General features: G+C 43.8%; 2 protein-coding genes across 2 annotated transcripts; one reads left to right on the top strand and one right to left on the bottom strand.

Annotated features, from left to right (window-relative positions):
- Nucleotides 1–247: 247 nt before the first annotated feature.
- Nucleotides 248–4,754, top strand: LOC127299233 (probable boron transporter 2). Its single transcript, XM_051329170.2, has 12 exons — nucleotides 248–645; nucleotides 832–914; nucleotides 1,044–1,236; nucleotides 1,341–1,479; nucleotides 1,960–2,125; nucleotides 2,272–2,438; nucleotides 2,531–2,704; nucleotides 2,794–2,889; nucleotides 2,977–3,114; nucleotides 3,213–3,532; nucleotides 3,761–4,028; nucleotides 4,165–4,754. Exons 1-12 carry the CDS (start codon nucleotides 542–544, stop codon nucleotides 4,453–4,455), a joined length of 2,139 nt encoding a protein of 712 aa, XP_051185130.1. The 5' UTR covers nucleotides 248–541; the 3' UTR covers nucleotides 4,456–4,754.
- Nucleotides 4,755–6,938: 2,184 nt separating this feature from the next.
- On the bottom strand, nucleotides 6,939–9,731 carry LOC127299232 (uncharacterized). The gene is made up of 5 exons (XM_051329169.2): nucleotides 9,638–9,731; nucleotides 8,136–8,200; nucleotides 7,853–7,897; nucleotides 7,262–7,359; nucleotides 6,939–7,167 (listed from the first exon to the last, which is right to left on the bottom strand). The coding sequence occupies exons 2-5, from the start codon at nucleotides 8,187–8,189 to the stop codon at nucleotides 7,095–7,097; spliced, it is 270 nt and encodes an 89-aa protein (XP_051185129.1). The 5' UTR covers nucleotides 8,190–8,200; nucleotides 9,638–9,731; the 3' UTR covers nucleotides 6,939–7,094.
- Between the last annotated feature and the right edge of the window lie 2,859 nt (nucleotides 9,732–12,590).

Raw genomic sequence — 12,590 nt, 5'->3', positions numbered from 1 at the left:
AAACCAAGCCTTCAAGTTCAGAATGATTATAGTATGGCACCAGTCAATTAGTTTTGATTCCTAACTTCCTCATTAACACATCCGTGTTATGTTGGTAATACCAAATGTAACAGCATTTAAAAAAGGAAAAACAGTTGTGAGCTTTTTTCTGTGCTAGGAAACTCTTTTTAGGACATGACAGCGATGGTTGCTGACCCTCCAGTCCACCATTGCCCAGCCCTGTCTATATAGCACCCTCCTATCCCGCTCCAGACTCCAGTACCTTCTATCAACCGTCTCCTTCTCCCTCTCCCTCTCACTCGCTCACCAATCCTGCTGCTGTCTATGCTCCATATGCTCTCCTTCCCTTCGTAGCCTTCGCCCCCTAGCTTCACCCATGGATCCACGCTAAATGCGCCGCGAGCTAGCATACTTGTAGCATTTCTCCTGGTTCCGTCTGCCACAAGATGTAATCTGGGTCTCGTCTCACACCTGGTGAATATCCTCTCAGATTCCTCTGTGTTTCTGACAAAAACGAAGACCCTTTTGGGGGTTCCGAGCAATGGAGGAGAGCTTCGTGCCCCTCCGAGGCATCACGAACGACCTCCGTGGGCGGCTCACCTGCTACAAGCAGGACTGGACAGGAGGGTTCCGTGCCGGTATCAGGTACAAGAAAGCTGGCCGCATCTGCGGAGAAATTGCTTACCTTTTCTTGTCATTGTGTTCATTTTGGAGTAGAGATTTTACCCTTGACATGCCGCAAGATCTTGAAACCTACTGTGATTGCTCTCAGCGAGCATTGTGTAACTCGCACAAGATCTTGGACTGAAACTGTCATCTGCCATTTTTCAGGATCCTAGCGCCAACCACTTACATATTCTTCGCGTCCGCGATACCAGTGATATCATTCGGAGAGCAGTTGGAGAGGAGCACTGGTAAATGGAGGAGCCCAAATTGTTGCTTTTTTGTTTGAATTCTGTACTTCTCTGTTCGGTGTTAGTTTCAGTTCATTTGGGTGAGTCTGCAGAGAAACTTATTTGGGGGCTCTAATGGCTGTGCTGCAGATGGAGTCCTCACAGCCGTGCAGACACTGGCATCCACTGCCCTGTGTGGCATAATCCACTCCATTGTGGGAGGGCAGCCTCTGCTGATCCTTGGCGTCGCCGAGCCTACGGTCATCATGTACACCTTCATGTTCAGCTTTGCCAAGGACAGGGACGACCTCGGTCCGAACCTGTTCCTTGCTTGGGCCGGTTGGTAGGTCACCCATGTTGCATTGATGCAGATTATTATTGTGGGCCAGTCCAACTTGTAGCGTTGTTTCATTTGGTTTTGATATCATGAATAATATGTGTGTGCAGGGTCTGTGTGTGGACTGCCATCTTGCTGTTCTCGATGGCAGTACTAGGCGCGTGCTCGATCATAAACCGGTTCACCCGTATCGCCGGCGAGCTGTTCGGGCTCCTCATCGCCATGCTCTTCATGCAGCAAGCTATCAAGGTTGGTGCACACCATCTAGGCTTCAAATCATGTGCTGATGCAGCAATTTTATTCAGAAATTTCGTTGGTCTTGGTTTGCTTTCTTTGAGGTGGATGTGGTATGAATTTTTGTGGGAAACACAAATTTCCCCTCTAAAAGTTGTGTACTACTACTGTAGTCAAGCTGAATGAGCCAACTAGTGGGAGAATCTACTAGGTTAGTCAATTACATGTGCAGAAGCTGAAAAGCACATGGAGGCTAATGGGGATGTCCCAAGATTGCTGTTTCAGTGATTCTGCTGTTTGGTCACTGCTCCAACTAATTTTTTTCTTGTCATCAGTTCCAAATATGCTTTGTCCTAAATTCCAAACAGAAAAGGTGGATAAAATCAAGAAGGCTTATTTTTTAAAAAATCAATTAGCAGCAGTATTGTGCAAGCTCTGTTCTCTGTACTGAGAAGGCACTTGCATATGTAGCTCACGTACCTGTGTTGGGTGCAGGGACTTGTTGACGAATTTCGAATTCCCGAGCGGGAGAACATAAAAGCACTGCAGTTTGTCCCTTCATGGAGGTTTGCCAACGGAATGTTCGCCATCGTATTGTCATTTGGCCTTTTGCTCACAGCACTGCGGAGCAGGAAAGCGCGGTCATGGCGCTATGGGGCAGGTATGTATCTGAAAATTGTAACTGGTCCGGTAGATGCTACGAGAAATTTTCTTACCTCGAATCTCCACTTTCTTTGCTGCTTATGAATGTTAAGCCCTTCAGTTACCCAAACTCTCTGTTCCTTGTGACCCATTTACTCTACCTAGGCTGGCTGCGTGGCTTCATCGCCGACTATGGTGTTCCACTGATGGTCCTAGTGTGGACAGGAGTTTCTTACATACCACATGACAGTGTGCCAAAAGGAATCCCGAGGCGTCTTTTCAGCCCTAACCCATGGTCACCTGGTGCATATGACAACTGGACAGTCATCAAGGTACTACATAAACTCAACCAGACTTGCGAAACATTCAGGTTATACATGTTAACTATTGGAGCTCATCAAATGTTTCCAATATCAATGAACAGGATATGCCCCATGTGCCACTCATGTACATAATTGGTGCCTTCATACCTGCAACAATGATTGCTGTCCTTTACTACTTTGATCACAGTGTAGCATCCCAGCTTGCTCAGCAGGCAGAGTTCAATTTGAGGAAGCCTCCATCTTTCCACTATGATTTGCTTCTCCTAGGCTTCCTGGTATGTACAGATGAGCATATTTCGTGGGTAATAACTTCAATATTTGGTGTATTCCATTTTATCTTATTTCAGTGTAATTTCTTGAACAGACACTGTTATGTGGCCTAATTGGTATCCCTCCCTCCAATGGCGTCATTCCACAGTCGCCGATGCATACAAAGAGCTTGGCTACTCTAAAGCATCAGGTAAGATATGGGGAATGTTCCAAATTTCTGATGCTTGATTAGTACTACTGGACACTTTCATTCGGATAACAAAACATTTCTCTACAGATACTCCGCAACCGACTTGTAGCCACAGCACGACAAAGCATGCGCCAGAATGCAAGCTTGAGCCAACTGTACGGCAGCATGCAGGATGCTTATCAGCAGATTCAGACACCACTAATCTACCAGCAACAGTCTGTCAAAGTACGCACAGATCTGACTGAAATTAATTGCTCACACTATCGTATCAAAACAGTCTAGTACATGTATCTGACATTGCAGTACCATTTCACTAATTTTAGGGCTTAAACGAGCTTAAGGACTCAACTGTCCAGTTAGCATCAAGCATGGGTAACATCGATGCACCAGTTGACGAGACAGTCTTTGACATAGAGAAAGAGATTGATGATCTGCTGCCCATGGAGGTCAAAGAACAACGGTTGAGCAATTTGCTACAGGCTGTGATGGTTGGGGGCTGTGTTGCTGCTATGCCGTTGCTCAAGAAGATCCCCACAGCTGTCCTCTGGGGCTACTTTGCCTTCATGGCTATTGAGAGCTTGCCTGGTAACCAGTTCTGGGAGAGGATATTACTGCTCTTCACTGCTCCCAGCAGAAGATACAAGTAAGTTTCAACTCATGCCATTACTGTAAATTCGAGAAATCTGATTATGCTATTGCACATATCTAAGAATGCAACAAAAAAAATTACAAAGTAGGGTGTATTCTGATGGAAACAATAAAGCATATCATTGCACATACAGTAGTAGAATCAGATATGTAAAATTGTTTGTTGTAGCCTGGTAATCAGGAGCCGCCGTGCGAAATGCTTACCGTTTACTAATCTTCACAGGGTGCTAGAAGAGTACCATACCACATTTGTCGAGACTGTGCCATTCAAGACGATAGCCATGTTCACACTCTTCCAGACTACATATCTGCTTGTCTGCTTTGGTATCACATGGATCCCATTAGCTGGGGTTCTTTTCCCCCTGATGATCATGCTCCTGGTTCCAGTTAGGCAGTATATCCTCCCCAAGCTCTTCAAAGGTGCACATCTCAATGACCTGGACGCAGCAGAGTATGAGGAATCACCAGCTATACCTTTCAACCTTGCAGCGGTGAGTTCATAAACTCTTGATCTACCCTGCCAGGGAGTCTTGCTTATTATCATGATCTAATTATTAGATGATGACGACTAGAACATTTTTTTAATCCTGTAGCACTAGTTTGACACTCAAATGATGTGCATTTCAGCAAGATATTGATGTTGCATTGGGACGCACCCAGAGCGCAGAGATCCTTGATGACATGTTCACCAGAAGCCGTGGTGAGATCAAGCGCTTGAATAGTCCTAAGATCACGAGCTCAGGTGGCACTCCTGTCACAGAACTGAAAGGCCTTCGCAGTCCTTGTATTTCTGAGAAGGCATACAGCCCTCGTGTCACCGAGCTAAGGCATGAACGCAGCCCTCTAGGGAGGCGAGACAGTCCACGGACGGGTGAGACCCGGCCATCCAAGTTTGGTGAAGGATCAACACCGAAGTGAAGAAATTATGATGGATTGCTCATATAAGCTATGCAGCTATTGGAAATAAAATATAATGAACATTGGTGCTAATATATGATGTCTACTAATGAAGTATGATGCCACTATATGATGGCTAGTGATGAAGTATGATGAGCCCCCCTGTATGTTGTCTGCTGATGAAATATGAAAAATAGGCAAATATGTATCTCTAGCCTGCTATTTTATCTTCATTATTTCTTCTTTCTTGTGCCTCCTGACCTAAGGGAGCATATGTAATCTCTGGCCTAGTAGAATATTATAGCGACTACTTTGAAACTTTTTTTGGGTCACTTTGCTAAATTCCTATGAGAACTGAGAGTACCATTCATTGTTATTACAAGCTGTTCATAATATTCTTTGATTTTTTACATCAAACTTGTGATTAATAAAGCATAATTTCTGTTTGAATCTTTGTTGAGCCTAAGTATGAGTGTTGCACGTGTGCTAATTTGTTATCTCTTACCGTATGATACTTAGTTTTGCTTATTCCATTCTGAGTATTGCACAGTTTTTTTGGTTAAATAGTGACAAGTTCAAGTTTTTGTGGACAATATATTTGTGATCTAAAAGCTTAAGCTATTGAATGTTTAAAATGTTACTTGAATAGCAACAGCGATGTGGTATGTGTATATTTCGAGCGTGCCTTGTGCATGGTGCTTCAAAAATATTGAATACCTGTTAATTAGTATGCAAAATTATTCTGAGTATCTTGTGTGGTTGCACATCACATTAAATTTTCAATTAACTGACTCAAGATCTCCATCTGGCCGACACGCATGAGGGGAAACAAGATAAGTTCAGGCATGACTGATCTAGACAGAAAGAAGACTGCACAGGGGGTACCAATTGTCCAAGCCTAATGGTAGACCAGGCCATGCTAATTTCAGCAGTAATTTACTAGGCACTAGAACAAGGTACAAGAGATGTGATATGTGGTGTGGCTGTGGCTGTGCTGTTGCAGTGAGTTGCAGAGCCAATTGCCAAGTACAGGTACTGAACACAGTGTCTTAATTGTACATAGAGGGGAAGATGCCAAGATGAAGAAAGAATTCGAGATGAAGAAAGAATTCAAAATGCAGTTCTTTCTTCACCTGCACATATGCCTGCAGTAGTAGGCAGAAAGCTACTGGGCTGGCATTCCTCTTTCAACAGCAGCCATGATTCCAACTTTAGAAGACATTGCATTTGCATTGTTCATGAAGCATTGACCTACTGAAACCGAATGTATTGTAACCACCAGAGAGTTCATCTGTATGCAGCCCAGTCCAGGTCATACTCATAGGAGGCACTGTCTTGTCATTCCACTGGGCTAAACGACACCCCCAATTGTCGACAATCATAGACGCTTTTTTCTGGCCCGTCAATATCCTCGATAACAGCCTGTGAGTCTGTTAGCTAGGGCTAGGATCAGATGGATTTTACAGGAGACGCGACTGCCCAAAAAGGAGTGGTTGAGTTCATCGGCATGGCACAAGAAGGCTGAAGGATCCATGCTTGAGGGCCATCCACGATGCCTAGATGATAACTTTTGCACATTTAGTGAGGCAGGAGGGCTGTTCTTTCCCAATCATTTTGACCTGCAGACAGTAAGTAGTGTGTCACACCCTGCAGTGCAAGGAATTCCATAAATGGCTGGCCCCAGTTCTCTTCAGGGTCTCTGAGTTCATCAGGCTCATCAGTTCCTATCCTACGTCTTCGATGCAAATGCCATTGGTTTTGTTGCGCTTCTCTGGATTCTGTACAGCAATCTGACAAATTCCATCTATAGGATTGTAGCTGCTTCAGTTGAAAACTGAGATATCAGATCCATGCATGTCAGGTGCAGAGGGGGAGGTACATCATCCAGGATCTACAGATGTGACCATGAATAATTGGATGCATTTGAGTTACAGCCAGGTATGCCAAACCTGGAGTGATTACCCTCTGTACTTATATGGTGAAAAATACAAGCCGGCATCTGTAAAACTAGTAACTGCTCTGCCAACTCACTGACCAAGAACTATGTGAAACAATGGATGAAAGGAACTAACAATCTTCAGTGTCAAACGCAATGCAAGCAATAAGGGCATATTTTTCTCGCAAGCTTTTCACTGTACAAATTATTTGCATACTAAGAACCTTGGAAACTTTAACTGATGGTGAAGTCTGAATTTCTATCATCTGAAATACGGAGAAAAAATACTGCAGCGAATATATGTACTTCTGCAAACTTGTGGCTGCCTTCCAGGTCCATGGAGATGGAGTAGGAGACGGAGCCATGGTATACATGACGGAACTGCCTCAAGCAGCATGGATTCATGACCAAGGAAAAAGGTTTTATAATTACACATCTGTTTCACACATATTGAAACATTCAAAATTTCTGAAGATATACATCTCCAAGCTTGGAAAATATTAAAGATTACCCAAAACAGGTAGCACTCAGCATGTATAGGCCAACTACATCCAGAACCCCAGTAAAATGCAACTGATGAAAATCACTGCTTTAATATGTCAAGAACAAGCGAAGCATTAGCTGGTCCATGTGTCAGGAGATAACATAAATCAACAGCCACATGATCAAGCTGCTCTTTATTGCTATTCGTACAGCAAATGCTGAAAGTCTACTTGCTACTTTCTTAACCTGAGAACTTACGCCCTGTCATCTTCTCGGACTCGTAAATAATGTGATTGATAAGACCCCTTGCCGCACTGCACATCAAGAAATAATTTCAGAAGATATGTTGCAACAACATAGAAAGGTAAAACAGCCAGAAATGGAAGTTGCACGGGAGCAGCAACTTACTCATCCTTCATTTTCTGTATCTTCTCTGGATCAGTTTCATGCATGTTTTTCTTGAACTGTTGTCTCACCATGGAAACAAGAAGCCCGGTGTTGTGTTGCTGGGTCATAAAACACAGCAACCTAGTCAGACAAATGCATGGGTTTATAAAATGATATAAACATGCCAAACATCAGAAAGGACTTATTAGTCCTAGTTGTGATGACCTATTATTCTATAATGTGGAACTAATTCTCGTGCATCTAACAATTATGTAAAATAAAAATGACGATATGAATATTTAAGAATAAGTATAAAGTGCCCCAGAACAAATAAAGCCTAGTATATGTAATGCTTCCAGAAAAACATTGATTCATCAGAGCAGTTTCATTACAAGCAAACAAGGCAGCAATTAAACAAAATATGTTTTTATACCTAAAAATCCAAATGGCACAAGAACTAACGATTGGGCAATTGATTTGTTGGTTATCCTGGAACACCCTGATAACTAAATAAACTCAGTTCTGTACTCTCCGTTGAGGAGAAAAGAGCAAGCTGAGTTCAAGTTTAGAAATATTATGTAGATAATGATATACTTCAACAAAAATGCATACCTGACTCCCGATGAACTTAGCCCTCCTTAAGCATTCGCGGTATAACTACAGCATGGCCAAAAAAAATGATGAGCAACAGTTCAATAGTTTCCTCAGATGCTACAAATACATTTCTTCTACACTTCCGTGACAGAAAATGAAGAATTGGGCTGCATGAGGACTGCTAGATGTGATTTACAAAAGCTGAAGCTAAAATATTAAACTCATCAATATAGCTACTTCGAACTCACGAGTAAAATTTGAAGACTGACTTCTCATTAGGAAGGTGGGAGAGGAACCTTACTCTGAGTGCATTATCAGCAAGTTCTGGAGGTAAAGCCTTTTGAAGTGACGGCATCTTCTTTCACTCTGACATAGTCATTGAACAGGAAGATTGATTACTTAAGCATGTCAGTATCTTAAGCTGTATTGATAGCCTACAGCAATAATAGGAAATCATCTTCCTACGCAAATCGTTTTATGGCACGCAGTATAACATACTAACGTAGCAAAGAGTATAGTAAAGGAACCTACCAACATGTAGGCAACGCCTATTTATGAAGATCATTACAAAGATTGGAAAGGAAAAAACTTGTCCTAAACGTGATAAAACCTTCCCTAAGGATGACAGCAAAAATAGTAAGCCATTGCGTGGAAGAACCAGCATTCCAACAGATGGACCGATCCAAACAGTAATTTAGCTCAGTCGCCATCCATTGTGATAATACAACATTATCACTAGGGGTGGGGTGGACCAACTCTCGCTAAGTTTGTCTTCTCGGCTCTGCAATCTTACTTTGATGTCTTGCATCAAACTTCCTAAGTCATTGATACATGAAATCAACAAGTTGAGGCTTTTTTTTTTCTGGAAAGAAACTATAGCAAAGTTGATGGGGGTGACTGCTTGATTGCTTGGGACCAAGTTTGCAGATCTTCAACAGAAATTGACCTGGGCATCAAGAATTTGGAATTCGGAATGACAGCCTTATAACAAAGTTTGTAGTGGGATAAATGGGTCAAGCAGGCACACTTTTAACGAAAGACGTTGGCAATGCAGTGATTTCTGGAACCAGAGCTTGGCGTCAAATTGATCAAGTCAATACAAGCTACAGGGAGACCATCATGGTTCAGCTGGGAAACAGAAAACGCACTTCCTTTTTGGAAAGATAAACGTATTAACAAGGGGCCCCTGAATTGCCTGCTGTTCCTGGCACCTGAGGTGTAACATTCATGTGGCTCACATTACGCAAACTAGACTGGCTAGTACAGTAGTACCCGCTCGCTACTGAACTTCAAATCTAACTAGTGAAGAAGAAGTTGCGGCAACCATGGAGTTCCAAAATGGATGCCAGCTTCAACTCTCGGTTTCAGACCAGAGGTTTTGGCAACACAAAACTTCAGAATGGTTGCCAGTAAGCAAAATGCACCATATGCGGAACTGGGCAGCGCGTTGAGAAATTGCATGGAGAAAGGAGAATGCTGGGCGGCCATTTGACAGACCTTGGCCAGGACAAGGCACCATTTGACGTCTCGTGGTCGGTGCCGGCTCGCTACAAGAAGATATAATGGGACTCGACTTTTGCCCTCGCGCGCGGCAAAACAAATTCAGCGGCCTAAGGTAGATCGATCTTGCGCGCTGAAGAACTATGTAACAGCAGCAACCGGAACCAGAAGGAGTGCTCCACTAGTCCAGCAGAATCCGGGCCGCATTTACCCAGCAGAAGTCTTGGATTCAGACGGGAGCGGGATCCAGCGGAGGAGGAGGAGAAGAAGGAGAAGGATGAGGATGGGTCGAGGTAGGCGTACCCGGTTCGGTGGAAGAAGGACGGCGTCGAGCTCGGCGGCGGCGTTGAAGGGTTCGGCTGTCTCGGCGGCGCGGAATGGCGAAGTAGAAAAACTTGCGCACTGCGCACGGAGGGGCATGAAGAGACGCGTTGGTAGTTGAAAGACGTGTTTCTTAGTTTTCGCTTTCGTCGTACGTTTGCGGAAACTAGTGCGGACGAGTGCAATGAAAGACGCCTCCCAGGACGTGTCGGCGGATGTTTTTTTTTCTTTAGGCCTCGCTGTGTTACAGCTAGAGTATCTGAACTCACGTCGGCCGTACCGCATTAAAAACAAACCAAACGATGTGTGAGTGGAAATATTTAATTCTGTAAATCACCCACCCATGGAGATTACAGAATTAAATATTTAAAACACATCAGCCTATGCTTCCACCGAAATCGCGCGCATTAAAAACAGGCTGAGCAACGCGTGGGTGAAAATATTGATTCAGTACTCGTATAGTAATTCGCCTCCATGCAAAACATTAAAAGCATGCTAAAAGGAGCATACGCGCGCGGAAACCATTAATTCCGTGCACTAATTCACCTCCAAGCAAATTATCCGGATAAAAAACATGATAAACAAGGGATCTTCGGAAATTTGGTAGATCTTGGATGCATGGAAATCTTTTGTTTAGCATACCAATTGGCCTCCACCTAAAATATCCGCGCTAAAAATATCCTAAACAAATGTGGGTCAAAATCTTTTATTCATTATAGTAAAAAATCTCCTCCACATAAATCACCCACATTAAAATCGTTGAAGATGCCTGGAGTATGTTACCTTTTCAAGAAAAAAAAATACTTTCTATAAACTTAAAGATGACAAGTATATCCTGTCCCTATTATAAAAACTATCCTCCGTTGCACCTCAGTCCTCAGGTGATATCGCAGGTTGGGGGTGTGGGTGATTCCTCGCCACATCTAGCCCTTCCCCTTGAGCTCCCTCGATGTTTTTATTGCTTGTCCTCGCCACCGTCCGGCCGGGGATCATATATTTACTGGGGACGCAAAGCACCAGTGATTTCTATGACCTGGTGCTTCGCTCATGGGCGGTAGACGATGTCTAGTGGTGGTCTTCAGTTCTGTTGTGCTCCTTCGCGTGGCGTGGAAGGGGTCCTAGATACTTCAAGTCACCATGTCATTGAAATCACTTGTGCTTTGCGTCCCTGAGTAAATAATTTTCTTTTCTTCGGCAACGAGCAAAGCTTGACGTCCCGGATTCAGCGCCACCGAATAATATGAACCGGTACTTTTCTAGTATTTACTATCCTCCTCCCAGCTTCTAAGCTCCACTAATTAAATTTGCCTCTCTCGTGATGTCTTTTCTTTGGCATGCGTGGTGCAGGATGAGTAATTGTTACACCCCTCCATGTGGGCAGGGTTGAACTTGTTGCCGATATTGACAATCCAGTATGGAATTTGTTGTCTTCTGTAATGCATGTCTGCTCCTTCTCGACATCCCGGCTAAGAGAGAGTCTTTCCCGCTACAATACCTTGGGTTGCCCCTTACGGTTAGAGGCCTAAGGAGAAAATATATTCAACATCTTGAGGACAAGTGCGCCGGCAAACTTCCCACTTGGAATGGAAAGTATATATCTATGGCCGGTCGCTCCGCTTTGATCAAATCCGTCATCGCCTCCCAAGCTATCTACCACTTGACACCTCTATCCATCTCGGCGGGAACCATATTATTCATCAACAAGATTGAGAGGGCCTTCCTTTGGTCCGCAAAGGAGCACACTACGGGCGCAAAATGCAAAGTTAATTGGGAGCTTGTCTGCCGCCCAAAGAAGCTTGGAGACCTTGGCATCCTTCATACGGAAAAGTTCGCAACGGCCCTCCGTCTTAAGTGGCCTTGGTTGAAATGGAAAGACCCCAACAAGATTTGGATAGGCTATGAAAATCCGTGCTCGGAGCAAGACATGAACATCTTCTATGCGGCCACCACCATCACCGTGGGCAATGGGATGAAAACTCCTTTTTGGTATACCCCTTGGCTCGAGCGAATAAAGCCAGTTGAGGTTGCACCGCTAATCTTCGCCTCCTCAAAGCGCAAAAATTGGAAGGTGGTACAAGCTCTTCATGACAATGCTTGGGTGAATAAGATCGAATTTGGGGACGACTTTTCCTTCGAGCACCTTTCCTAATTCATAGATCTATGGAGCCTCATTCAAAACTTTCACCTCAATGATAACGAAGAAGACGACATCTCTTGGAAACTCACCGAGAGTGGGCACTACACCACCAAGTCCGCCTATAATTTGCAATTTTTGGATACCACATACTCAAGTTTATACAAGTCCATGTGGAAGATGTGGGCACCCCCCAATACTAAGTTGTTCATTTGGCTTGTCTACCAAAATAGAATTTAGACCGCCGACCGGTTGGCAAAGCGTGGTTGGCCAAATTGTGGGGCTTGCCCTCTTTGCAACCATTGCTTGGAGTCCGTTGATCACCTTCTTGTTCATTGCCACTTCTCTCGACGTCTATGGGACAAGGCCAAAGAAAGATTCGATATTCTGGCTATTCATACCAATAATTGGGCGGACCTCTCCTTCACGGAATGGTGGAACATGATATCCTCGGGGCAAAACCGCAAAGGGGTGGCATCGCTTTCCATGCTCATTATATGGGAGATATGGAATGAGAGAAATGATAGAGTCTTCAAGAACAAGCGCGCTCCGGCGCAAGTCATCTTTGAGAGGATTACAAAAGAAGCAACCCTTTGGGTCTTAGCCGGTGCTAAGAGTTTGAGTCTTTTGATGCCGCGAGAGTAATTTGTAATAACGTCAAAACCTTTTAATTTCTTGTAAACTCTCTCTCTTAATCAATGAATGGGCAAAGCTTTTGCCCTCGTTCAAAAAAAATGCATGTCTGCTTTCTTTGTGTTGGGTAAGCAGAAAAAAAGTTGGATGCAGAAAATTAGAGAAAAA

This window comes from Lolium perenne, chromosome 5, assembly GCF_019359855.2.
Source record: "Lolium perenne isolate Kyuss_39 chromosome 5, Kyuss_2.0, whole genome shotgun sequence".
NCBI classification, from domain to species: Eukaryota; Viridiplantae; Streptophyta; class Magnoliopsida; order Poales; family Poaceae; genus Lolium; species Lolium perenne.
Note: the sequence above shows the minus strand (reverse complement) of the source record. Positions and strands in the feature narration are given on the sequence as shown.